The 27,711-nt window shown below is 42.8% G+C and overlaps 1 protein-coding gene across 6 annotated transcripts in view; it reads left to right on the top strand.

The window, feature by feature from the left end:
• MYOF (myoferlin) overlaps nucleotides 1-27,711 on the top strand; it is a 172,810-nt gene that overhangs the window by 104,502 nt on the left and 40,597 nt on the right. For 5 of the 6 annotated variants that reach the window (XM_074002215.1, XM_074002214.1, XM_005565966.5 and 2 more), the window contains 14 exons: nucleotides 1,160-1,315; nucleotides 4,507-4,638; nucleotides 7,686-7,849; nucleotides 10,163-10,277; nucleotides 13,013-13,118; nucleotides 14,591-14,736; nucleotides 18,026-18,199; nucleotides 19,147-19,255; nucleotides 20,987-21,064; nucleotides 23,035-23,216; nucleotides 23,310-23,468; nucleotides 23,586-23,684; nucleotides 24,924-25,085; nucleotides 27,092-27,257. In XM_074002215.1, the coding sequence (XP_073858316.1) occupies nucleotides 1,160-1,315; nucleotides 4,507-4,638; nucleotides 7,686-7,849; nucleotides 10,163-10,277; nucleotides 13,013-13,118; nucleotides 14,591-14,736; nucleotides 18,026-18,199; nucleotides 19,147-19,255; nucleotides 20,987-21,064; nucleotides 23,035-23,216; nucleotides 23,310-23,468; nucleotides 23,586-23,684; nucleotides 24,924-25,085; nucleotides 27,092-27,257 (1,948 nt within the window). Of the gene's footprint in view, nucleotides 1-1,159; nucleotides 1,316-4,506; nucleotides 4,639-7,685; nucleotides 7,850-10,162; nucleotides 10,278-13,012; nucleotides 13,119-14,590; nucleotides 14,737-18,025; nucleotides 18,200-19,146; nucleotides 19,256-20,986; nucleotides 21,398-23,034; nucleotides 23,217-23,309; nucleotides 23,469-23,585; nucleotides 23,685-24,923; nucleotides 25,086-27,091; nucleotides 27,258-27,711 lie in introns of all 6 variants that reach the window. The other variant, XR_012417954.1, reaches the window with a different exon arrangement.

Below are 27,711 nucleotides of genomic sequence, written 5' to 3'. Positions count from 1 at the left end.
TTAAGAGAAATACCTAATGTAAATGACGAGTTGATGGGTGCAGCAAACCAACATGGCACATGTATACTTATGTAACAAACCTGCACGTTGTGCACATGTACCCTAGAACTTAAAGTATATATGTGTGTGTATATGTGTGTGTGTGTGTATATATATATTATATATATTAATTCTCCTCCTGTCCCTCAGAAATCAGAGGGTTAGGTAGGTAGTCATATTTGTGGGTAGAAATACACTTGAAAAAGCACACAGGATTATAGGTAATTTAATTCTCTGCTTTGGTACTTTCACAGGGTTTTATAGTGGACTTAGGAGAAGCGATTTTTTTTTTTTTTTTTTTTTTTTTTTTTTTTTTTTTTTGAGACGGAGTCTGGCTCTGTCACCCAGGCTGGAGTGCAGTGGCGCGATCTCGGCTCACTGCAAGCTCCGCCTCCCAGGTTTACGCCATTCTCCTGCCTCAGCCTCCCGAGTAGCTGGGACTACAGGCGCCTGCCACCTCGCCCGGCTAGTTTTTTGTATTTTTTAGTAGAGACGGGGTTTCACCGTGTTAGCCAGGATGGTCTCGATCTCCTGACCTCGTGATCCGCCCGTCTCGGCCTCCCAAAGTGCTGGGATTACAGGCTTGAGCCACCGCGCCCGGCCGAGAAGCGATTTTTTATACCACTCTGTGCCAATAGGGATATTTGAATATCCAGCCCTGGAAGCTGGATTATCTCCTTTACAATCAGAAAAAAAGAGGTTTGAAAACAAAATTAATATTTCAGATTTGGCAAATATTCGATGGTGAGCCAGAGACCCTGTGTCCTGTAAAATATATGCAATGTATAACGCTTTGACTGCTGCTGGTGACTTTCTTCAAATGATGCTTGAGATAAGATGGAATATTTTCTAAGATACCTCCCAGAGAAGAGTAGGAGGGGCTTTTGCTAGATGAAGCTGTGCCTCTGCTTCTCACCCTTCCCTTTGGCCTGCCTCCCGGCCCTGCAAACTCACAGTGTGGTTCTAGAAGATGGGAGCTCAGGAATTTGAGACAGAGCCCTAACCACAGCATTTCTTTGCTAAATGAATCCCTGAGGGTCCAACCTGCAGGGTCTTCAGTCCCTCTCCATTTAGACTAACCATGGCTGTGCTTCCTCTTCCATCCAATCCTCATGACCAGCCACAGAACAGCATGCCTGACATCATCATCTGGATGATCCGGGGAGAGAAGAGACTGGCCTATGCACGAATTCCCGCACATCAGGTCTTATACTCCACCAGTGGTGAGAACGCATCTGGAAAATACTGTGGGAAAACCCAAACCATCTTTCTGAAGGTACATGTCTTCACTGTGTCACGTGAAACACACTAAATGCAAAAGCTGTATTCCTGAGAAGGGGCTGCTTTATGTCATTTGCTAATCATTGAACGGTGAGGGTGTTTGGGGTCAATTCTAGCCCATTCTGGTCCCTCCCTCTGGGGTGATCATTCTGAGAGTGTGATCTGAGGTTGGCTGGTTTTCAATCAAGGACACCTCCTTAGATGTCTTTGTGACGTTAATATAAACATGGCATTGTGAATGCTTTGCTTTCTGGCATGAATATTTCACTTCTAATGTCTCATGCAAGGCAGTGCCTTTCTTCCTTTCATTCTAGTGAATGTTGGGGAAAGAAAGAGAAAGCGGTAGAGCTGGTCCATGGAATCTGTTGCTCTAACCAAATGAGCAATAGATTGAATCAATTTCAGTTTGATGAACCAATCAAAGTGAACATTTTTGACAATCGTAACTTTAGGGAAGATATTCTGAATGTTTTTTGAGTCATAGACCCTCTTAAGTGCCTGACGAAAACCACAGGCCGTATCCTCCAGGGAAATGCACACTGCATGTGCAGCTAATATTCTGCATAGAATTTAGGAGCTTTATACAGCCCATAAGCCCATTCTAGGGTCCCGTATTAAGAACTCTGCGTGTGCATATGGGGAATCAAAGGTGAACCTAGGGCTGGAAACAAAGAAATCAGAATAGTTTCCATCCATATGTTTTGACATCTTCTCTCTGGCCAACCCCAACTGGAGTTCTTTGGATTTGGGACACAGAAATAACAAGAAGAGAAAAGGCAAAGTCGGGAGAGTGTTCTCTTCAAACAAGGAGATTCTGCTAACTTTTAATAAATTTACTCATTGCTCTTTAATCAGGAGGGTGTAAATAGAATCAGAGTGATTATCTTCTTTCAAGTGTCTCTTGGTAGAATAAATTTTACTTAAGATAGAACCACAATTATAATTGACCTCAGCAGTGGGTGGAAGCAAACTGATTAATAAATAAAACTTCACAGGGGGTGGGAGAGGAGACAAAGGCACCTTCTCTGTGTTAGGTTTTAGAAGTTAGTGGATAAACAGCAAAATGCTTTTAAGAGAATGTTTTATATATTTATTGATTTTGTTAACACTCATTACACAGTTTAGGGAGCCGTTTAACTCGTGAGTTTTTTTGGTCTTGAGATCCCTTTATACTTTAGAAAAAAAAGATTGAAGACCCCAGAGAGCTTTGATTTATGTGGGTTATACCTGTCAATATTTACTGTAATAGAAATCAAAACTGATAAATTTTAAAAATATTTATTGATTTAACCATAAAAATAACAAACCCATTACTAACATAGATTACATCAATTATGTATTTAATTTAAAATGTTAACATAATTGTTAACATAAACTATGTATTTTTACAAAATACATTTTGTGTAGTAAATCAGAAAGCAGAGTGAGACTATTTTACATTTTTGCAAACTTCTTTAATGTCTTGCTGAACAGAAACATAACTGGATTCTCTCATCTTCTTGTGCATTTAAGCTGATGGAATTAGTTATTTGGTTGAAGTATATGAAGAGGATCTGGCCTCACATAGATATGTAGTTGGAAAAGGGAGGAGTATTATAATAACCTTTTCAGATAATTATGAATATTCATCTTTGATATAACACCAAACTCAAGTGGTAGCTTTTAAAAAGGTTAATTGCAATGTGAAACCTGAAACCATATCAATGAATTTTTCATACTCAGCTACATTAAAATCCTTGGTCTTTCTTGGACTTTGAATGACTCTTTTATTCATGCATGATTTTGTAACATAATGTACAATCATTTGGAAAATTCATGGAATTATGTAGATCACTGAGTTATGACACATTTTATCAAACAATATTGAAAAAATCACACTTTAAATCACATTTGTTAATATCACTTATCAGAAAGTCTTTGTGTGTTGGGAAGCTATCAAACTTACTGTTACAGATTCAAGTTTTCCAACACTCTATTATTTTACTTGAAAGCTTGAATTTTGTCATCACCAACAAATAAAGAGTTCTTTTCCTTGGAGTGAGAGGCTCGCTTTGTTTATGTTAAAAAAAAAAAAAAATGCCTGCCCCATACTCCAATTGGAATAACCACGTTATTCAATTGCAGTTTTAAGTAAAAGTGATATTTGTCAATTGCAGTTTTAAGTAAAAGTGATATTTCATTTTTCAAAAATCTAGTTCAACTTACAACTCAAAAAATTGCACAAGAGCTTTTTCTCAAGACAACCATCATATGCCAATATGCAGCAGAAGTGCTTCGCGTCTGCTTCCCATGTCATCGCACAAAATATTAACAAGACAAGTATTCAAGGGTCGAGATTTAATAAGATTGGTAATCTTGTCTGGGCACAGTGGTGCACGCCTGTCATCCCAGCACTTTGGGAGGCTGAGGTGGGCGGATCGTTTGAGTTCAGGACTTCAAGACCCGACCGGGCAACATGGCAAGACCCACCGTCTCTACAAAAAATACAAAAATTAGCCAGGCATGGTGGCATGCATCTGTAATCCCAGCTACTCTGGCAGCTGGGGTGGGAGGATTGCTTGAGCCCAGGAGGTCAAGGGTGCAGTGAGCCGAGATTGAGCCACTGTCCTCCAGCAACAGAGTGAGACTCTGTCTCAAAAAAAATTAGTAATCTTTACTGCTTGATCAACAGAATCCTTTTATTTTTATGTTTTTGCACAGGGGAAAAGAAGGAAAAGATAATTCTTTAGTGAAACTGGAATTTTGTTTCTTTACTGAGATTGCAGTTATTATTACTATTACTTTTACTGTTACCACTAGGTCCAGTTTGGCAATCCTGCCTTGATTCCTGCTACAGTGCAGGAGTTTTTTCCACTGTTGCTTCTGTACCACCCGTGCAAGTACCAATACAGTAAAGAAGATAAATACCATGTTAGTGTTATTAGAAAAATTGTTTTGAACTTGTGGACCTCCTGAAAATGTCTCAGGGACTGGTAGGAATTTATGGATCACACTGCGAGATCTGCTGCTTTAATTGTGATTTTAATCTTTGCTGTAGGGTCATCTGGAAATGTTTTAACTGAAGCAAACATAAAATTAGACTGGTGAGAGCAATGATTAGATGTTCACTCTGCTTTTGGCTTTAACATAATATCACAGTCCGTGCTGTGCCTAATGTAACATCACATGCTATTGTTCATCTCACAGTATCCACAGGAGAAAAACAACGGGCCAAAGGTGCCTGTGGAGCTGCGGGTGAACATCTGGCTAGGCTTAAGTGCTGTGGAGAAGAAGTTTAACAGCTTCGCAGAAGGAACTTTCACCGTCTTTGCTGAAATGGTACCTTTAATAATTCACTATCTTTTCTTCTTTGGTTGGGGGAGGGATACTTTTACTTTTCACCTTTATGGAAAACATTTACATACCAAAAACGACCACAGCCCTCCTTACCATCCCCTAAAATCCCATCCAAGGGATCTTAACCTAAGGGGATAAGAGAAGATGTTCTTGAGATTTTATTGTCAACATCGGAACACACCATGGTGATGAACACTTTTGTGCGATAATTCCAAGAGATGACTTAGGTGACTTCCACCGCGATGCTCCCAGCAGTACTGAAAATGGGTGCCTTTCTAGCTCTCAAAACTAGAGCTCTGTAATAATCTTATTGGTGCCTGATGCAGGAACACTAAGTAGAGTACACACACACACACCCCAACCCAGGAGAGGGGACTCTTGAGATGTTCACATCTTGATAAGCTTACTTGGGGTAGAGGGTCTTAAAACCCCTGAAGACCCATTTCACACTTAAGGGAAGCCTCAGATAGGCTCGTCCAGGGGCAAAAAAAAAGCTGCCTGAATACTTCAAAAACAATAGAGATAATTTGTAAAACCTTCACTGAGCTTAAAATCCACCTAGTTAATGAAAAGTCTCATTACAATTAAACCAATGAAAACAATGTTCACAAATGTTTACAGCTAAAAGTAGAATTATTTTGATTTTTTAATACTATTTTTAACTCAAGTGCTTATTGACTTAAATTTGCTAAATGTATTTGGTGGGTCTCTTCTGACAATTTTCAGATGAACACCACTCTACACATAGGCCTTCATGCTCAAATCAATGAGGAGAAGACTGTCATCATTTTAGCTAATCTAGAAGTCTGGTCCTGCTACCCACTGCTATGCCTGGCAGCTGGTTCAGGACTGTGGCTCTGATCTGCTTGCTAGGCAAGACAACCCATGACCATCTTTTATTTTTACTTTTTATTAATTCAACAGTTCCTGGCACATAATAGGTCCCAATGCATGTTTATTGAATGAATAAATAAATGATGACAATTTATCCTACCGTCCACCCAATCATTCATTCCTCCATCCATCCATCTGTCCATCGAAGCTTTTAGGGAGTGGTGGCTTCATGCCAGGCACTGAGCCAGGTAGCCAGCTGCTGAAGATGATGAAGAAGCCAAGCCTTGTCCTCAAGGATCTCACAGTCTATTGCAAAGATTGCAAAACTGGGTATCTTGTTAAGCATGCAGACTCCAGGGGCACCCTGGGGATTCTGATTCTGTAGCTTAGGTTAGGAATTAGCACCAGTGGTGATTCCAACATGGGGCGACAGTGGGGACCACTTTAAGAAACAGTGGAATGTGTGGGAAACACACAAGCCCTCGCACTCAGGCTTGGAAGTGCTAGTGAAGATAGAGGGTGTGCTGGAGGCCACGAGGGAGGCCCTGAGTGGAGGATGTTGATGTCCAGCCAGCTGGATGTGTGGAGTAGGGGCTTCATGGCATATACAAGGAGAGGCTCATTCCTGCCTTCCTGTAGGATTTCTTGGCATCCACCTGCTCTCCAGCTCTGTGGCTGGGTCTAAACCTGGAGAAAGCAGCCCTGAGCAATGATCGACCAGCCCAGGCCTTCCTTCCACTCTTTCCCATTTTCGGATCCTTCCCTGCATAGAGTGAAGCCTGAGTTTCAACTCATGTAGAGAGATGATCCACCCATTTCTGTTGTTCTGTGTGACTCACCTGTGAGTACAAGCAGAGGCACATTCATAATAATAATGGAAATTTTACTGGCTCTTGCCTTCACGTGCTAATACTAGCACTTAATTTTCTACAAAATTTCCTCCCGAGATTTCTGGGAGTCTTTGAGGTGCTTCACATGTGCTTGCTCATGAGTACTTTTTTCTTACTGTCCTGCCCTAGTCCTGCTGACTAAAGCCACAGCGCTCAAAGCCACTTGAGGCTCCCATCTCCACTGCCGCTGATACCCTCTTGTCCATGCCAAAGTCTGCCTGGATTTTACTAAAGCTCTGCTGGCTTCCAAGCAGAACAGCAGGAAGGTCTTGCTCTCCATTCTGTGTCCATGTCATGTGACCCCAAGCCCTAAGGTCCCTTAGGATAACAGTTCCTTTACTTTCTGCCTGAAACACATCTCCCCTCCAGGCTGAGAGCCAGTATCTGAGATAGGCACTATTGTGTCCTCTTGATTCCAATTTCCTACTCAGGCCCCCACTCAAATCTCCTCTTTTCTCCTTCAGCCAAAAACTTTCCTATGGCTTATGCAAATCATCTCAGTGGATTCATCAGCAGACAACTGGAAATTCTAGTTTGGATCCAAACAGGGACACCCACCACACTGGCAAATCTCTACCCTCTCCGTGGTTGCCATGATGAAGAGCAGATCATCCTACATTTATAGATTCTAACTTGGAAAGGATGCCTTAGAAGCCAGAGTGTGCCATTGCCATTCAGCCTGCTTCCCAGAGAGGCCCTGGTCTCCTTGCCACACTCCAGATGGAATGAAGGCTCAACTTTTAGATCCAATAAGGGCTGGGTACTAAAGGACCTTCATGTTTCAGATGGGTTTTTTGGTGGACTGCTTGGGAAATGGCAACATTAATTGTATATTGTTTCTACAGGGAAATGTGCCCCAAGTTCTCAGCAGTAGACTTACAAATAAACTTTATAAAATCTGCTCATTCATAAGCTGAGGACTTTCATAGGTATTTAAGAGATAAGGTTCGCAGAACTATCTTGAGCCATTCAAAATTATAATAGAAACAATTAGGATGCTATATCGCTATTTAAAAAGCATGTTCACAATCATTTGCACGTTTAAACTCCGAACAACTCTATAGGAGAGGTAGCATTATCCTCAGTTTTCAGATGAGAACACTGAGTCTTAGAAAGGTGAATGATTTATCCAAAGTTGCATAATCAATAACAACTCAAATTAGGTCCATACCTTCTGAGCATAAAGCTTTATTCTGTTTTCTGTGGTTGTCTAGCCTGAGTCCTCGATTAACTTGAAAATGTATGTGCTAGCTTTATTTTTTGCTCTCTGATGGCGTTTCTCCAATTTTATCTCTTTTTTAATAGTATGAAAATCAAGCTCTCATGTTTGGAAAATGGGGCACTTCTGGATTAGTAGGACGTCATAAGTTTTCTGATGTCACAGGAAAAATAAAACTCAAGAGGGAATTTTTTCTGCCTCCAAAAGGCTGGGAATGGGAAGGAGAGTGGATAGTTGATCCTGAAAGAAGGTAAGTTGTCCATTTTCTGAGTGAAAAGGATAGCAATGAGATCTTTCTCTAGAAATTGCTAAATATATTATATCTCCATCATCATTCTTGATAATATTTGTGTAACACCCACTGAGCAAAACTAAGCCCATTGAAATTTGTAGCAAGTTGAAAGATGTTCCACCATAAGACAGGCAAATATAAAAAGCACCTGGTAACTAACATTTTGAGAACTTATTATGTTTGACTGTGTCAGGCAGTATGCTGGGCACTGGCATCATCTTATTTAATCTTTACTACAGCCCTACAAGGGAGGCAGTGGCAAGAAGGATCTGAGATTTGACGCTACTTGCAAGCAAACAAGGTCTCCCGTGACAGTTTCACAGATGCCGGCACATGACTCCTGGGTTAGAATAAAAGAACTTTATTGCCCACAGCAATAGCCATGCCAGAGTATCAATATTTGCTCGACTTCTTCATGCCCCAATCCCCACAGAGTAACATGAAGACGGCCAGATGACACTTGTACACACAGTGGATTGAGTTATATGAGAGAACTCTAAGCTTAGGGGACTGGAATTTTTTATAATGGGCAGTAAGTAGGCTGGCCCTTTGCTGTGCAGAGACACTATCTCAGTGTTCCCCATATCAACATCTTTGAGAAGATAGCCCATAACAAAGGTAGTTGGTGCCTGAGCTCGCAAGATGCGCAGAAACACAAGAGACTCGCAGAGAATTATCTCCCAACAAGTAGTAGTAGTATCTCCACTTTGCAAATGAGGAAACTGAGATCTAGAGAGATTAAATAACTTGTCCAAAGGCACATAGCTTGTCAATGATATAGTTGGGGCTAGAATCCAAGTCTAGCATGGGCACCAAAACCACTACTCAACTATTAAGCTAGAACGTCTGCAAGAAGCAGTAGGAGGTACACTGTAAGTGGATGAATTCCATATATGTGAACTACATCTCAAAAGCTGTTATTAAAAAGAAAAAAATAGACAGTAGAAGGTGGTAAAGATGGTTCCCTTGGAGTCTGGGGGACACTGTAGCCTGTTTTCTAAATGTTGCCAACAACTTTAGAACCAGCATTCCCTCTTCTTGCCATCTTATGACAGCATCCTTGAGTTGGGAGGGAAGAAGCTTGTGAAGTTGAATTTTAAAGGCCTCTAACTAGAGTTTGGTCTCTCTGTTGTTCATTTCCTGTGATTGCATAGGCATGAGGGAGGGAGGGAGGAAGGGAGGGAGGGAAGCGAAAATACTGCTCTCTTAAGACTCAAACATGCTTGCTTGCTTGTGATTGCTTTCAATTCAGGCAGCTTGCTCTGGGTGGAGTTGGGGGAGATTAGTGAGGGGAAGGAAAATCGGGTTTGAATTGGCTGGAAGGAAGGAAGGTTAGTGAGGACAGGAAAAGGATAGGGAAATTGTGACAGAAAAAGCAGAAGGTCAAAGCATGTCAGGGCTGGATGGAATCCTAGACGCAGCAGCCAGGGCTTTTACTCTCCTTTTTTGAGGACCGGAGAAGTGATGCCCAATTTATATAAATGATTGGGACTATTTGCTTTTTGATTCCTTTCCTGTGCTGGATTCTAGGGGAGAATACAGCAGAGAAAAGATGCAGAAACAATGAAGGAAAAACCCCCTCATTTGAGTAGGTTACCTGGCAGAAGACTTGAGTCAAAGTTGAAACCTCTGTAACTTTCCTCTGTGGGTTGTCCAAAGAATCCCAAATCCAAGAGGAAAATTAACATGGCAGAGAGTCCGTATGGATTTCCCAAACGCCCAAATGGAGTTTGGAGTCTTAAATGACCTGGTTTGGCTGTCTACCTAGGAACTCTCCAGAAAACTTAAACTCCTCCCTTCAGTTTGTGTTAGCAAGCCGCATTTGGCTTCATGAGACTGTCTCCACTGTTTTAAAAAATAGCGGGGACAGCTCCCTTTTCTTTTGAAGTGTTAGCCAAGAGTTTCATTGAGAAAAAGCTGAGCAGCCCCGAACTGCAACAGAAACATGGAAGGCTCTGTCTGTGGTCTCTGTAAGAAGCTGCCCACAATACTGTTTTCCCAGACCCCATCCTCATTACTGAGAAGGAGCAACCTTGCTAATTTGAGGAGTTCTCTATGATTTAGGTCACATTGTTCCAGCAGGCCCTTTCTTCAAAGGAATGTCAAAAGCGATTAGTACAAAGAGGAATTTGGAGTCAGAACCAACAGGGGTAAAGTGAGGAGGGAAGTGGTACCACTCCCAGGGTGTAGATGCTTCCTGAGTGTTGGCAATCACGGAGGCTGCCAGTTACCCGGTCTCCTTGGGTAACTCGAGCCCTCCCCGCCCCGCAGCTTGCTGACTGAAGCAGATGCGGGTCACACGGAGTTCACTGATGAAGTCTATCAGAACGAGAGCCGCTACCCCGGGGGAGATTGGAAGCCGGCCGAGGACACCTACACGGATGCGGTGAGTGGCCTGCTCCGGAGAGAAACTCTCACCTGTCACCTCTGATCGCGATCTGTGGGGAACCCAGCAGCCACCTGGCTTGGGCTTTACCCTCTCCTCTGCTCCATCTTATGTTCTGCAGAGTCTTCCACTTACAGCTTAAGCCACACAAGTGCCACAATAAGTATTTTCTTTAGAAAAGAAATGAGGCCTATTTAACTAGATGTTGAAACATGATATAGTTTGGATTGTGCAAATTTTTTAGGTAAATTTTTATTATTATCTAACTAGAGTTTTGTTGTAGTTGTTTGAGGGTTTTTTGAGATGGGCTCTTTCTGTTTCCCAGGCTGGAGCATAGTGGTGCGATCATAGCTCACTCTAACCTCAAATTCGTGGGCTCAAGCAGTCCTCCTGCCTCAGACTCCCCGGTAGCTGGGACTACAGGGATATGCCACCATGCTGGAATAACTTTTTATTTTTTTGTAGAAATGGGTTCTTATTATGTTGCCCATGCGGGTCTTGAACTCCTGGCTTCAAGCAATCCTCCAGCCTCAGCTTCACAAAGTGCTGGGATTACAGGCATGAGACACCAAGCTTGGCCTAGTTTTTAATATTGTAACAAATGAAATGTTTCTGTCTTTAAAAAATCCAAGCAGCGTTAAAGGAAATCAAAAGTAATTCTTCTCCCCAATCCACATTCCACTCCCCGAAGATAATCACTGATGTCTGTTTTCTGTTCATAAACAAGTATATAACTTCCTTTTTCCCTGCCTAAATAGAATTGTGTTGTACACACAGTTTCATAGCTTGTATTTTTCACATAATAATGTATCTTGGACATTTTTTATATCAATGCATATAGACCTATGAGCTTTTAAAAAATGGCTGCAGAATGTTTTATTATATGTACCTACTCTTAATTCATTTAATCCCCTCTTTCTGGGCATTTAGGTGCTTTTGGTTTTGAGTCGTTGGTTTTTATAAGCAATGTAACAGTGAACATCCTTAAACATACATTTTTGTATGTTTATGGAAGTTTATCTGTAGGGAAGATCATTGCATTTGGTCTAGGTTTCAATGCATATAAAATTTTGCTAAAATTTTATAACCTTCAAAAAGGTTTTATAAATTCATATTTTCAACAAAAATATGAGAAGCCTGTTTGCCTAAACATTCACCATCCATCCCACTTTATAACATTTGCCACATATTATATGTGGTATCCTGTTGTTATTTCAATTTTCACTCTCAAAGTGAAGCCAAGTATTTTTTCATGTTTATGGGCCACCTTTTTTTCCTTCGCTTAGGAACTTTCTTTTCATAACTCTCTTCAGTTTTATGCAAACTTAAGTCAATATTTCACATAAATTTTGCTCAATTGTGTATGATTAACATTATGAACCTCCAGTAGCATTTCCCTGTACTCAAAAACATGTGTCTGCCAGGTGTGATGGGTCACATCTGTAATCCCAGCACTTTGGGAGGCTGAGGTGGGTGGATCACTGAAAGTCAGGAGTTTGAGACCAGCCTGGCCAACATAATGAAACCCCATCTATACTAAAAACACAAAAAGTAGCCAGGTGTGGTGGCAGGTGCCTGTAATCCCAGCTACTTGGGAGGCTGAGGTGGGAGAATCGCTTGAACCTGGGAAGGGAGGTTGCAGTGACTCGAGATCGCGCCACTGCACTCCAGCCTGTGTGACAGAGAAAAACTCTGTCTCAAAACAAACAAACAAACAAACAAAAAAAACAAAAAACAAAACAGGGCCAGGCGCGGTGGCTCACGCCTGTAATCCCAGCACTTTGGGAGGCCTAGGTGGGTGGATCGCGAGGTCAGGAGATCGAGACCATCCTGGCTAACATGGTGAAACCCCGTCTCTACTAAAAATACAAAAAATTAGCTGGGCATGGTGGCGGGCACCTGTAGTCCCAGCTACTCGGGAGGCTGAGGGAGGAGAATGGCGTGAACCCGGGAGGCAGAGCTTGCAGTGAGCTGAGTTCGTACCACTGCACTCCAGCTTGGGTGACAGAGCGAGACTCCGTCTCAAAAACAAAAAACAAGAAACCAAAACAGGCCAGGTGCAGTGGCTTACACCTGTAATCCCAGCACTTTGGGAGGCTGAGGTGGGCAGATCATGAGGTCAGGAGTTCGAGACCATCCTGGCTAACATGGTGAAACCCCGTCTCCACTAAAAATACAAAAATTAGCCACGCATGGTGGCGGGCGCTTGTAATCCCAGCTACTCAAGAGGTCGAGGCAGGAGAATTGCTTGAACCCGGGAGGCGGAGGTTGCAGTGAGCCGAGATTGCGCCACTGCACTCAGCCTGGGCAACAGAGCGAGACTCCATCTCAGAACAAACAAACAAACAACCATGTGTCTTTAATGTTTTACCCATTCTCTGATGGGTTCTTTCCCATGTAACCCCTCATAAAGAGAGTTGCACCATTTCATAATATTAAGTTGAACCATAAGAAATTGCTGAGATTCAACCACTTTAACCTACAAAAACAGCAATTTCATGTGATTGAACCTAATACTATTTCCTAATAGTAAAAACAAAAGATAGTTTAAACTAATTATTATTTAGCAATTGTGAATAAAGATTAGAGATTTTTCTGAGTGAAATGGATCTCTAAGATGGTATCTAAGTAAAGGTGTGAATGCCATAGTTAAGTGAGGAACTATATCGGACCCTTTGCATCTTACTGACATTATGGCTTACCTCTCTTCTTTGTTTTTATTTTTGTTTTGTAAGAACGGCGACAAAGCAGCATCGCCCAGCGAGTTGACTTGTCCTCCAGGTTGGGAATGGGAAGATGATGCATGGTCTTATGACATAAATAGAGCAGTGGATGAGAAAGGTAAAATTGTACATCTGTGACCTGATCAGGGCTCTGCAGCAGGGCCTTGGTTAATCAGGGTAAAGGTTGCTTGGGAGAGAGGGGCCTCACTTTGGTCTACGGCAGGGATCCCCAGCTCCCTGGGCCACAGACCGGTACCAGTTCGTGGCCTGTTAGGAACAGGGCCGCACAGCAGGAGGTGAGTGGCAGGCAAGGGAGCCTTACCATCTGAGCTCCACCTCCTGTCAGATACGCGGCAGCATTAGATTCTCCTAAGAGTGCAAACTCTATTGTGAAGCACACGTGACAGGGGTCTAGGTTGCGTGCTCCTTGTGGGAATCTAGCCATCCTTCCCTACCCCACAACCCTGTCCATAGAAAAATTGTCTCCCATGGAACTGGTCCTTGGTACAAGAAAGATGGGGGACCGCTGGTCTGTGGCATCTGGGTCATGTGGCACCATCTGTGACTAATCAAATGTAGAATCCAAGGGACAGGCAAGTGTATGGACAAGTGCTAAGTGGGCAGGGGTGAAAAACATCAGGTGATGGGGCCAACTGGTTGGGTTTTGAGATGCTTAGGGATCCAGGATGAGAATTTGGGAGGGAGCTGGAGTCAAGATTTTCTCTATTCTAACCACACCCCATAACCTCCCTGGGAACATCACATTCAGGGCCCCCTTGACTCAGAAAAGAGAACTGTAAACTACCCTTAAAGTCGTCCTGTGCAGCAACGATGCAGACTATTGATACAGCTTCTGGTGTGTGTCTTTTTCTGAACCATAATTAAAGTTAAGTGAACAATAGCATTTGGAATTATCAAAAGAGAAAATCTGATTCATTTCTTTCTTTATGCATGGTGCATAGAACTGGCATTGACCCAGAAGATTTCAAATCGATTATAAGCTCTTCGCTGATCTCAATGCACACACCAGATCTTGGAATAATAGTTAGCATTTGACTGGGCAATAACTATGGGCTAAGTATGGCCCTAATGCTTTGCATATGTTATTTTGATAGTGTTAAAATACTGTAACCCTATCAAAAGGTGTGTTTTATCTTTACAGTGGGGAAATTGGGCTATAGGCGGATTTACCAACTTGCTGGAAACCTATTTAGTTAACAGCCAAGATGTGGCGATGCTAGGATTTGAACTAAGGCTGTGCAACTGCACATTCCACACGCATACCTGGTGTTTCCTCCTGCCTCTTGAACTGTGCTTTATTCTTAAGTGCACTCAATTACCATGAATGACTGGAAGCCTAAAAGTGGGGGAGAACATGGTCACCAAGGAAGCATTTTGAGGAGCTGAATGGGAATGAGGCTGTATTCTGTTTGGCTGAATATCCCAGCAAAGTGAAAACAGCCATGCATTCAGTCACGATAGTACAGAACATTTGGGGGCAGGGAGAGTGACCGAATGTTTCCTGGAGGTTTATTTGGTGATCTGGCAAATGCATCTCTTTTGGGTAACCATTCACAAACTGTGTTCCAGGCTGGGAATATGGAATCACCATTCCTCCTGATCATAAGCCCAAATCCTGGGTTGCAGCAGAGAAAATGTACCACACTCATAGACGGCGAAGGCTGGTCCGAAAACGCAAGAAAGATTTAACACAGACTGCTTCAAGCACTGCAAGGGTAAGAGAAGCAAGGGAAGGGAGCTGGACTGGGGAGCTCTGCCCTCCTGACCACAAAATCCCAGCTAACTAGCCATTTCTGCAGAAACTACTCACAAATCCAGAGCCGAATACTGCACTCAACGGTTCTCAAAGTGAGTCCACCCCAGCCAGCAATATCATCATCACCTGGAAATTTGTTAGAAATGTCCCACCCCAAACCTACTGATTTAGAAATCCTGGGGGTGGGCCCAGCCAGCTGTAGTTCAGTAAACCATCCAGGTGATTCCCAGGCAGGCTAAATGTTGAGAACTGCTACAAAGGTGTTAAAAGAAACAGAAACTATTTTGGCAGCGTAATATAGTAGCGGTAATAGCTCAGGACTTGGAACAAGATGTGTAAGGATTCAAACCCTGAATTCCCTTTCTTTCTCATCTGCAAAATGGGAATAATATCTATACCTTTTAATTAGGGTATTGTAAGCTTTAAATGGAATAGTAATAAATAGAACAATAACACTCATAATAATAAGTGGCAGGTATAGAAGTGGCTTTCTCTAATGCTAGGTACTCAATATGCATCATCTATAGTCTGTAAGGTTTGGATTTTATGCCCATTTGACAGATAATGCTCACAGAGTTTAAATACACTTGCTGTAGGCCAAGTGTTTAGTAAGTGACAAAGCTGGTGTTGGAACCCAGGCTAAGCTAAGTCCAAACAGGAACTCTCTCTATTCCACAGAATGGGTAACTCTGATAGGTACTATGACATTATTTTTATTAGATGGTGAGCTTCTGGAAGCAAAAATTGAGCCATAGTCATCTTTGTATCCTCCTTGCTAACTCAGAAATGTGCTCCCAGTAAATAATCTACTCAAATAAATGAGCTAATGAATGAATGAGTCCTTTTTTTAAAATTTAAGTTCTAAGATACATGTGTAGGACATGCAGGTTTGTTACACAGGTAAATGTGTGCCATGGTGGTTTGCTGCACCTATCAACCCATCACCTAGATATTAAACCCAGCATGCATTAACTATTTATCCTGATGCTCTCCCTCCCTCCACTCCCCGGCCCCAGTGTGTGATGGTCCCCTCCCGGTGTCCATGTGTTCTCATTGTTCAGCTCCCATCTATAAGTGAGAACATGTGGTGCTTGGTTTTCTGTTCCTCTGTTAGTTTGCTGAGGATGATGGTTTCCAGCTCCATCCATGTCCCTGCAAAGGACATGATCTCGTTCCCTTTTATGTCTGCATAGTATTCCATGGTGTGTATGTACCACATTTTCTTTATCATTGATGGACATTTGGGTTGATTCCATGTCTTTGCTATTGCGAAGAGTGCTGCAGTGAAAATACGTGTGCATGTATCTTTATAATAGAATGATTTATATTCCTCTGGGTATATACCCAGTAATGGGTTTGCTGGGTCAAATGGCATTTCCGGTTCTAGGTCTTTGAAGAATCGTCACACTGTCTTCCACAATGGTGGAACTAATTTACCCTCCCACCAACAGTGTAAAAGCGTTCCTATTTCTCCACAGCCTCACCAGCATCTGTTGTTTCTTGACCTTTTAATCTCTATTCTGACTAGTGTGAGATGGTATCTCATTGTGGTTTTGATTTGCATTTCTCCAGAGATCAATGATGTTGAGCTTTTTTTCATATGTTTGTTGGCCACAGAAATGTCTTCTTTTGAGACGTATCTGTTCATGTCCTTTGCCCACTTTTTAATGAGGTTTTTTTTTTTCTTGTAAATTTGCTTAAATTCCTTGTGGATTCTGGATATTAGACCTTTGTCAGATGGATAGATTGCAAACATTTTCTCCCATTCTGTAGGTTTTCTGTTCACTCTGATGATAGTTTCTTTTGCTGTGCAGAAACTCCTTAGTTTAATGGATATCTCTTTATTGTTTAATTATCCCAGGCTGATGGGGTGAGAAGTTTCTGAAGGTGCTTGAACCCTCTCCTTCCACACGAGGGCACCAAGTTGAAGTGGGAAGAACACTGTGCCACTAGTTAGAAGGCTCAGGATATGGCCTGGCTCTACTAACGAGTATTTCCGAGACTTTGATCATGTTTCCTAACCTGCCTTACTCTTGGCTATGTGAAAATTTTCACTGCTACTATTTATGTTACTAGAGGGTCAGGTACAAGATTATGCTTAACCTGCATTTCACATTTATTCAAAGTGAAAAAAATGGACCCAACAATAGTTACCCACATGGAGCTCTCATTTCTCAGATCTGAAATATTATTCCATATTATTTTACATTTATTAAATCCAGTCATACTTTTAAGGTATTTAAATCAAATTTCTGCTGTGAAAATGTCAGCTGTGGGAAAGCAAAGACCCTATCTCCTCTTCACTGCGTCCTCAGCCCCTAACACGATCCCTGTCACGTAGCAGGCACTCATATTTGTTGAATGAATAGAATATAACATTGAAAACCGATACAGGCCGGGCGCGGTGGCTCAAGCCTGTAATCCCAGCACTTTGGGAGGCTGAGACGGGCGGATCACGAGGTCAGGAGATCGAGACCATCCTGGCTAACACGGTGAAACCCCGTCTCTACTAAAAAATACAAAAAACTAGCTGGGCGAGGTGGCGGGTGCCTATAGTCCCAGCTACTCGGGAGGCTGAGGCAGGAGAATGGCGTAAACCCGGGAGGCGGAGCTTGCAGAGAGCTGAGATCCGGCCACTGCCCTCCAGCCTGGGCGACAGAGCAAGACTCCGTCTCAAAAAAAAAAAAAAAAAAGAAAACCGATACCACTGGTAGATCAGTAGTTTTTAAGCTAAAAAGTACCACATGAATGTATTAGTTATTACAGAAATAACATATTCTGATCTATCACTTAATTATTAGTTATGGCAGCTATTAGCTCAGGCAAGACATTTAAACCTGGGAGGGGGCATTTGATTTTTGTCCTACATATGTAAAATGGAGATACTAATGTTTTACAAACTATATCACAATAGCAACATTTTTATGAACTAATGAAGTGAGAAAACAGAAAGCAATTTGGGAAAGAGTCCACTTGCTTCACCCACCCCCAAATCAGGTATGCCCACAACTGTGCTGTCATTGTCTGGTTATCTCTCCGCACTACCACAGTCCATCAGCTCTGCAAGGCAGATGTCCTGTCTGGGTTTTTTCTTTTCTGTATTTCTGGCTGTAGCTCAGTACTTGGCACAGAGTAGATTTTGAATACTGTGTATCTGTTGATTGATCAAATAACCTGTTTTATCAATAAAAGGAATATTATCATCATCATCATCGTCATCATCATCAACATGTTTACTTCTGTTTTAGGCCATGGAGGAATTGGAAGATCAAGAGGGCTGGGAATATGCTTCTTTAATTGGCTGGAAATTTCACTGGAAACAACGTAGTTCAGATACCTTCCGCCGCAGACGCTGGAGGAGAAAAATGGCTCCTTCAGAAACACATGGTGCAGCTGCCATCTTTAAACTTGAAGGTGCTCTTGTAAGTACTAGGTTGCCAGAGCGCAGATCATATTGGTATAGAGAAAATATGTGAGTGTTGGGTACAGCACTGCCAACTCCATAGAGGTCCCTGTAAGCCTGATACTATAAGATGGCAAATATTCACAGGTTGAGGGAAAGCCACACGTCCTGGGTGCTCAATACCTCATGTAGAACGAATAGACCATTAACACAGGAGTGTTCTAAGAAATACTACTGTCGACACACCTGCTTGACCTAGCATTTTCCAAATGTGTCTGTTCTAGGACCCTTGTTTCAGGTAACATCTATTCACATCCCAGGCACAAGTTCCTGGAATCATATCTTGGAAACTGCAACTGTTCAACAAAATATTCATACATATATTCATAAAGATACAGATGTGAAGGGGAGGAAGTCAGAAGGCTAGCTCACAAAATTAGCAATACGGAAGCACATATGGAAGCACAGTAAAGAAGTCAGTGGGGAAAAGCAGGCAGGTGGAAGGAAGGAATAGAGAATGGCAGGGGGTGATCTAAAACAATAGAGTGGTCAGTGGTCAGGAGCCATTTCTCAATAGCCTATTTTTGTATTTCTGCACTCTGACCCCACAGTACTCTGCTACTGCTGCTCTTTCTCTTCCTTATCCCATCCTTTTACTCCCTATTTATCCTCTACATTTTTCCTTTTTTCCCTTTCTTTCAGCAGCAGGGCTTGGCAAACCTGGACTCGAGGTAGGAGGGCTGGCTCCCACTTCCTGCTCGGCTGCTTTCCAGCTAAGCGACTTCAGGGAAGTCACTTGCTATCCTGGGACTTATTCATCTTTTAAAAAATGGGATGTCTGCACGATAACATCTTTTAAAAGCTAGAATTCCATTTGTTTGTGATTCTTGCTTGTTGGTTGGTTGGTTTGCTTTTAGGCAATGTTTATTGACTTATCTGCTAATTGACTCTGTTAATTGACTTTAGGGGGCAGACACTACAGAAGATGGGGATGAGAAGAGCCTGGAGAAACAGAAGCACAGCGCCACTACTGTGTTTGGAGCAAACACCCCCATTGTTTCCTGCAATTTTGACAGTGAGTTTTATTTTATTTTAATTTTATTTATTTATTTATTTATTTACTTATTTACTTATTTTTTGAGACTGAGTCTGGCCCTATCACCCAGGCTGGAGTGCAGTGGTGTGATCTCAGCTCACTGCAACCTCCCAGGTTCAAGCAATTCTTCTACCTCAGCCTCCTGAGTAGAGGGGACTACAGGCACATGTCACCATGCCCGGCTAATTTTTTGTATTTTTGCATCTTCTCCATGTTAGCCAGGCTGGTCTTGACCTCCTGACCTCTCAAGACCCATCTCAGACTCTCAGAGTGCTGGGATTATAGGCGTGAGCCACCACACCTGGCCAGCAGTGAATTTTAAACATGACTTTGTGAATTCCACTTCTGTAACTTTGATCTTAAGGAAACTCTTCAAATCACTGAATATGATTTTTAAAATCTCGTCATGCAAACATGACTTTCATTTTCATCCTTGATGAAATGGGTTTTTAAAAATGCAGTTGAAAACCATATCATAGATAAGGTGAAGGGTGGTCAAATCACTGATTTTAACAGTCTCATATGTGCTTATTCTGTCTAGTAAGCCCCCCAAAACTGAAATTTTTAACTAGGAAAAAAAGCACAAAAATTTAAATAATGGTTGGTTTCAATAATAACCTTCAGGGTTTTTGGAATGAGACAGACCTGCTCTACAATAATATTAGTAAATGCTTATATAGGTCTTAGAATGGACTAGGAACTGTACATATTATAACTTTTTAATCCTCATAACAACCCTATAAGGTAGGTGTTATTATTGTCCCCATTATACAGAAGAAGGAACCAAGGTACAGGAAGATTAAATTACTTGCCCAAAGTCTTATGGCTTATGAGCACTAGAGAGATTTGAACTCAGGTCGTAGAGCTCCCAGAATCTGTGCACGGAATCATAATGCTCCGCTATCTCACAAAGAGAAAGAAAGAAACAGAGTGAATGTGTGTGTGATAGAGAGACAGAGAGAATATAATAATAAAAGGAGTATGAATATTTTGAAATGTCAAAGAATCTTTTAGATGATAATTGTTTCCCAGATCTGATGCTGAAGTAGTATAGAAAGCTCTATTTCTATAACTGCTGGAGACCCAGTTTCATTGTAAAGGTCTGTGATAATAAGTAGTACCCTAAATTCAGTTAGTTTATGACAGAGGTAATGTTTTCCTGATTGATACGCTTTGCATTGAGCTTACTATAGTATTTTTTTTTAAATAGGATTTTTGTTTTTAAGACCGAGTCTCACTCTGTTGCCCAGGCTGGAATGCAGTGGTGTGATCTCAGCTCACTGAAACCTCCGTCTCCAGGGTTCAAGTGATTCTCGTGCCTCAGCCTCCCGAGTAGCTAGGATTACAGACATGCACCACCATGCCCAGCTAATTTTTGTATTTTTAGTAGAGACAAGGTTTTGCCATATTGACCAGGCTGGTCTCCTAACTCCTGGCCTCAAACAGTCCGCCTGCCTCAGCCTCCCAAAATGCTGGGATTACAGGCATGAGCCACCGCACCCAGCCTAAAAAATAAGTTTCATTTTACAGGAAATAGAACTACTTTGGGAGGCCACATCATCACTATTCTGTGTGCCCTTTGCTGTGGGGAACTGTAATAGAGTCAAGTGACCTATTTATCAGAAACATGTATTTTTTCCAAATATTCCAGTAAAATAGCAGTTTACAGTGTTACGTTTCCTGTAAGTAATCTTCATCCTGTTTTTTTAGGAGTCTACATCTACCATCTGCGCTGCTATGTCTATCAAGCCAGAAACCTCCTGGCTTTAGACAAGGATAGCTTTTCAGGTAAAGGAAAAAAAAATCTCCATGCTACGCATGATTACATAGCATGCTGTTTTGCTTCTATGTTTCAAGTGAATGCTTTTTGTCATTTCTAACAACAAAAACCCTTTACATGTTGAGATTATTTTTGCATGCTTGAAGCAAACTGCTCAGTGATTAGATAAATCATCACGGAATGCTTTAGACACCATTGCTGGGTGCTAGTGATACACAGAAGATACTTTTGATACTAATAGATATTAATTAATTAAGTAATAAGAAGCACTGAGAAAGTGATTTCTCATCTCTGTTTATATACATGGCTGCGTTTTCATCCCTGGACCCTCGGGTTGATTGGTAAGTTAAGATCCTTTAAGTTTTTTTGTAGGCTCTCTCAAGGTATCAAAAAGATGACAAGTTTGCCCATTTGCCTACAGCACCAGGCTTTGAGCAGTTTGGAGTACATTTTAACCTTCTCCTCTGCCTGCTCCCCACATTCTCAATAACATAAAACCATGAGGCTTTGTCATCTCTTGCACTGACACCCAGCTGCTTTCGTTGCTTTGAACTGGTTCTGAGAGGAAGGCTATTGGCAAGGGACGGGGGAGGAGGGGAGAACAGGCCTGTCTGGGGATTTCAGTCCTTTCTGCTGAACCATGGATAGTTCAGGCTATCTGAGGAGCATTCCACTTCGGGACTCAAAGCCCAGCAGAGTTTCCCTGGGCCTTCTATGAAAACACCTCTTAACCCATTTCCCGTTTGCCCCGAGAAATGAGTGCTGGCGGCGAGCTGTACTTTTTCTTCCAAACAGGAAGTGTGTTAGAGCATTTGACTGACAATCTCATGTGCTCGCATCAATTTTGAAGCGTGTTCCAAGCACTAATATTTACCAATATTTGTGAATGGTTTCCTTTTCTTACAAATTTGACCAGATTCAAGGTTATCCCTGCGATAGACATCTCCAACAGGGTCTTTGAAGACATTTTCAAATATTTTCCACCAGGGGGCACTCTATCACTGAAAGTTAAAAAAAACAAACTTTCCAAAATTCTTGACTAAAGCTTCCTAAAACTCTAAGCACATTCCTTGCAGTTTTGGAGATAGAAGAATTATCATCAGGGCATAAAGCAAAGGGTTCGTATGATGGCTCCTCTGCTAGAAACCAAGCACTTTTGGCTTATACAAAAGTTTCAGGCTAGATACTGTGTTATTTTTCAGATAGGTCAGCCCCCAGGCAACTGCAAAAAGGTTTGATGAAATTATTTAGCATGGAGGAGAACATGGATTATTTCTCCATGCATAATATTGCTTTCTCTCCATTCTTAAGTATAGTGAGACAAAGTTTTCTGCTGTCATAGATTGTAAACTCTATAAGCATCCGAGCTTTTCCTGTTACTGTTGTACTCTTGAGACCCGGAACTCAATAAATATTTGCTGAATGAATGGATTACCATCAACATTAGAAACAACTATAATAAAAACTAGCATTTATCAAATACTTCCTATAGGACAGGCTCTGTCCCAAGTAGCTAACATTCCTTATATCATTTCGTCCTCTCAACACTGTGAAGCAGATATTACTTTCATTGCATGGAGGAAGGGATCAATGTTTAGGAAGATTATTTTTTCCCTCAAAGTTACGCAGCAGGGGTGAAGGGTGGGTGTGGACCCCAGGTGTATCTGACTGCAGAGCCTCACTCAACCATGAGTGCAGTACTCTTGCAGAGAAAAACTGTGGGCCCCATTAACTTTGGTGGTGACATACTCCAAAGACAGACCTCTCAGTACACATCAGGGTCTCGCTTCAGGTGCCTCTGCTGCAGTGCCAGAACCTTCCATGGGGAACTCCCTGCTCCCTAGAAACCCTGTCTCCAGGCAGGTGGTGAGAGCCCACTGTCATTATATCCAGAGGAAAAGAATATGGTTGCAGTGAGTGGTTCTGGGGAGTTAGATTTTAGCCATGACCCCGTTGTTATTCTCTTTTTCTGTTTTAGATCCATATGCTCATGTCTGTTTCCTTCATCGGAGCAAAACCACTGAGATCATCCATTCAACCCTGAATCCCACATGGGACCAAACAATTATATTTGATGAAGTTGAAATCTATGGGGAACCCCAAACAGTTCTGCAGAATCCACCCAAAGTTATCATGGAACTTTTTGACAATGACCAAGTGGTAGGTCATTTAGAATTTCTAAGATAACTTGGGGATGATGGAGATTTGAAGGGATGAATGTTGGGGAATTTAAGGATCACTTTGTTTCTCTAGGGCAAAGATGAATTTTTAGGACGAAGCATTTTCTCTCCTCTGGTGAAACTGAACTCAGAAATGGACATCACACCCAAACTTCTGTGGCACCCAGTAATGAATGGAGACAAAGCCTGCGGGGAAGTTCTTGTAACTGCAGAGCTGATTCTGAGGGGCAAGGTACATCACTGTGTTCTTCCTCATGTATTCTGTCGACTGCTTAAAATGCATGTTAATTCTAGGCACTGTTTGCTTGAACTAAAGTGAGTCATTGACATACCCATGTTTGTTTCACAGGATGGCTCCAACCTTCCCATTCTTCCCCCTCAAAGGGCACCAAATCTATACATGGTCCCCCAGGGGATCAGGCCTGTGGTCCAGCTCACTGCCATTGAGGTATGCGGCTCCCCACGTGTTACTCATCAAATCAAACGGATGTGACTGCAGAGCAGGAATCTTTTGTATAGAAAATAGAATCCTGCTGCGTATTTTCTTGCTATCTCCAACTTCCTTTACAACTTGTCCAAAAACTGGAGATATTCATGGGAGTAGAAGGCTTGCTGAGGCAACAAGGAGAGGTCAATTCTAACATTCCTGAGGGCATCTAAACTCCGCATTTACTGGGAGCCAGCAGTTTTCTGAGTTTTTCAGGTCAACTGGAGAACTGGGAGAGGGAAGATGGACCAGAAGGGAATGACGGTGTATATGCCAAGAGATGGGGGCATGGCAGGGAGGCAGAGATGGAAGTTGAATGGGAGCAGTGAGCGATGTTAGCAATGTTGACATGTCAGATACAAGCTGATGACCCCAACCAGGTGGCTTGATAGACAGTGTCTGGCCCACTCTCAAGACTTTCCCCTGTCCAGTCAAGCAGCTGTTAACACCCCAACATTTCCCTTTTCTAGCTGTCTTGCTAAGAGTTCTCAAAGGCTGAAGCTATCACTTTGAAATGCTTGTATGTCAGACACCGTGTTAAGAAGTTTACAAGTGCACTGGATGCAGTGGCTCACGCCTGTAATTCCAGCACTTTGGGAGGCCAAGGCAGGTGGATCACTTGAAGTCAGGAGTTCGAGGCCAGCCTGGCCAACATGGTGAAACCCTGCCTCTACTAAAAATACAAAAATTAGCTAGGCGTGGTGGCACACGCCTGTAATCCCAGCTACTTGGGAGGCTGAGACACGAAAATCGCTTGAACTCAGGGTAGGGTAGAGGTTGCAGTGAGCCTAGTTCGTACTATTGCACTCCAGCCTGGGTGACAGAGTGAGACTCTGTCTCAAAAAAGAAAAAACAAAGAAGTTTATAGGTGATCATCAGAATAACCCCATGACAGATAACACAATCAGTCTTGTTTGTAGATTAGTCATAGAGAGGTGAGTTACCTTGTCAGCGCTGACACAACTAGATGGCACAGCCAAGATTTGATTTCTACACTCTTAACTGCATTGCTTTTTTATGGGCTCAGGCAGGAGAAAGAAAGGGGCAAAACCACTTTCTTTGCATGACCTACAAGCTTACAAGGATAATGTTCAAATTAATCGTAAAGACTTTGCCAGTAGTTAAGACAGAATTTTTACTTTTGAATGTTATTTTTAAAGTGCTGGGTTACCTTCTCCTCTCTTTAAATTGTTTTCTTAGATTCTAGCTTGGGGCTTAAGAAATATGAAAAACTTCCAGATGGCTTCTATCACATCCCCCAGTCTTGTTGTGGAGTGTGGAGGAGAAAGGGTGGAATCAGTGGTGATCAAAAACCTTAAGAAGACACCCAACTTTCCAAGTTCTGTTCTCTTCATGAAAGTGGTACAGTATCAATTCTCTGTAATCCCCCATGTGCGTTGAAATATGAAAGTCTGTGCCTCACACACACATGCAAACACACAGAGTTTATTTCCAAAATCTGACAAATACAAAAACCCTGCAATGACTTTTTTCCCCTTAAATTCTCGCACTGTGGCAATACTTTCTTAAAGCTTCAAAGCAACTCCAGTGACACAGAAATATCTGTGAGCAATATGTATGTATTTCTCTGGTAAACTTTCCATCTATTCAGCTATCTATTACAGGCTGTTGGTCAACCCCATGAAGGCAGAATATTAACCCCCAGTCATGCATGGACCAGATATACCACCCCCCCGGCCCCCACCACAGCCGTGCATGGACCAGAACCCTCCGGATAAGGACTGGTTGTCTGAGGAAGGGGCGGCTGTGGGGGAAGGTATATGGGGCGATGGGGCCATGACCCTGGCAGCCCGTAACTGTGCCCCACCTCCAGGTGCCCCTGGGATGGCACCTTTTTTGGTCCATTGAGGCTACCCTCTGGTTGTTAAAGATGTGAGAGCATTGGATCCAGTTCACAGCATCACTGACCCCATAATACCTGGGGCAAGAAGAGGTCACCCAGTCTTTTCATTTTTAAAGAAGTTAATTTCTTAACTTTTAAAAAAAAAATTCTTTTTTACTCTATTATATAAATAGGTGAAATAAAGACAGTTCCTTACCTTGAAGTGTTGGAAGACCTAGAACCATCCCATTCCTTTCCCCACCCGAGTCGTTTTCCTGACCTTGATGTCTCCAATACAGTGCTCTTGAACTCTAGGGTCACGTGCTTTAACCTCTTATTTTACAGAGGAGGAAACTGAGGCCTAAAGAGGGGAAATGATTTATCCGGTGTCATAGTGTTAGGCCATGCCTTCTATATCGCAGTGACTGTGTCCTAACTACAGTGACAGCTGCAGCGCAGGGCTTGGTGCATTCTTACTCAGTACACCTCGTCTTTAATCCTGCGGGCTGAACATTTGCACCTCTCTTATGCCCACTTTGGGGAAAACCAAGAGGTAATGAATTTACACAAGGGGACGTCGCTAGCAAGTGAGTGGCCAGAGTCTGCACATAGGTCCCTCCAACCCCAAAGCCCACGCTCTCCTCCCTATCATGCGACAGTGAGCCACCAGGATGCTTCCAGTCAGGGTCCCAAAGTGGTTGCCCCTGGGCCACTCCCCTATCCTTGTCTACTCCCCACACCTCCCCCACCTTCCAAGTTCTAGTCTAGAATCTAGCCTTGGTCAGCAGAGAAGAGAAAAATCACTCAGGTGACCCCGGCTTCTACTCCTGTGTGAAGCCAGAGATAGAAGTTCACCTGAACCACGTACCAAATGGGCCCCCAGGTCAGCTCATGCTTCCCCAATCAGGCATTGTCACCAAAGCCACCAAATTCCATGAGCGGGAGGCAGGGGGAGTCAAGGAAAAAGTAGCAATCCATTTCTGCACGGAATTTCCAGGGCGAAAAGAGTCTCAGCCACAGTTATTTCCCTTAGAAGTTCAGTTTTGTCTTGACCATTTCTAAAGTCTGCTCAGAACTTGGCTAGTAGATGACCAAAGCCCTGGGCTTGTTAGCCTTGCACATGTCCCCTCCCAGGAAGCAGAGCACACGGAAGAGTACAGGGCAGTGACTGAGAGGAAAGAGCATGGGTCAGTGATTCCACACTTACAGGACACAGCATGGAACAGGTACTAGTACTCTTCACATAGAATTCAACAATTTTACTATTACTCATGAAATAATGGGGGCATGGAAGGGTTAGCCAGGTGGTTCATGGTGGCAGTGCCAGGATTTGACCCAGGCAGTCTGGCTGACAGCTCACGCTCTTAAGCACTGAGCTCCTTGCCTAGCACATGAGTAAGTATTGTGAGTCCTCTGGGCTAGGTGGCAGAGAGAATCTGGACTGGTCCATCAGGGGAATTTTTCTCAAAGCTGCCCTTGTCTGGTCTCGTAAAGAGAAATGAAACCTACCTTTGTGACCCCCCAGTTCTTGCCCAAGGAGGAATTGTACATGCCCCCACTGGTGATCAAGGTCATCGACCACAGGCAGTTTGGGCGGAAGCCTGTCGTCGGCCAGTGCACCATCGAGCGCCTGGACCGCTTTCGCTGCGACCCGTATGCAGGGAAAGAGGACATCGTCCCACAGCTCAAAGGTAACGTGCAAGTCTGTGCAGAAGTCTAGGGGCTTTTCATGCATGACTCTGATGTACTCGTTACAAACATTCTCAAGGTAAGTCCTGGATTCATTGGCTACATTTTACAGATGAGCAAACTGAGTTGCGGTGTGTTGTGTCACTTTCCTAAGGTTCTATCATTCGTAAGTGGCAGAGCTGGGCTGGAATCTCGGCCTCGTTTTAGGGGTGGGTGGCGTGCTCCAGGCATTCCTCTCTGAAGCGTCCCGCTCCCGGGTGAATGTAAGACTTCTTTTGAGGAAGTGTTAAGTGCTCATGAATGTTCCCTATTTACTTTTCAACAAGCAGCTAGCAAAGCAGGGAGAGCTGTTCCCACATCAGTGATGGGGATGAAGCCATTTCCTCCACCTTTCACTGAATGGTTAGGAAGCACTCATTGACTGCCACGTGCTCTTCTAGATACCTGGGGACAGTG

This window comes from Macaca fascicularis, chromosome 9 (genome assembly GCF_037993035.2).
Source record: "Macaca fascicularis isolate 582-1 chromosome 9, T2T-MFA8v1.1".
NCBI lineage: Eukaryota > Metazoa > Chordata > Mammalia > Primates > Cercopithecidae > Macaca > Macaca fascicularis.
The sequence above is the reverse complement of the archived record's forward strand: the minus strand, read 5'-3'. Positions and strand labels throughout refer to the sequence as shown.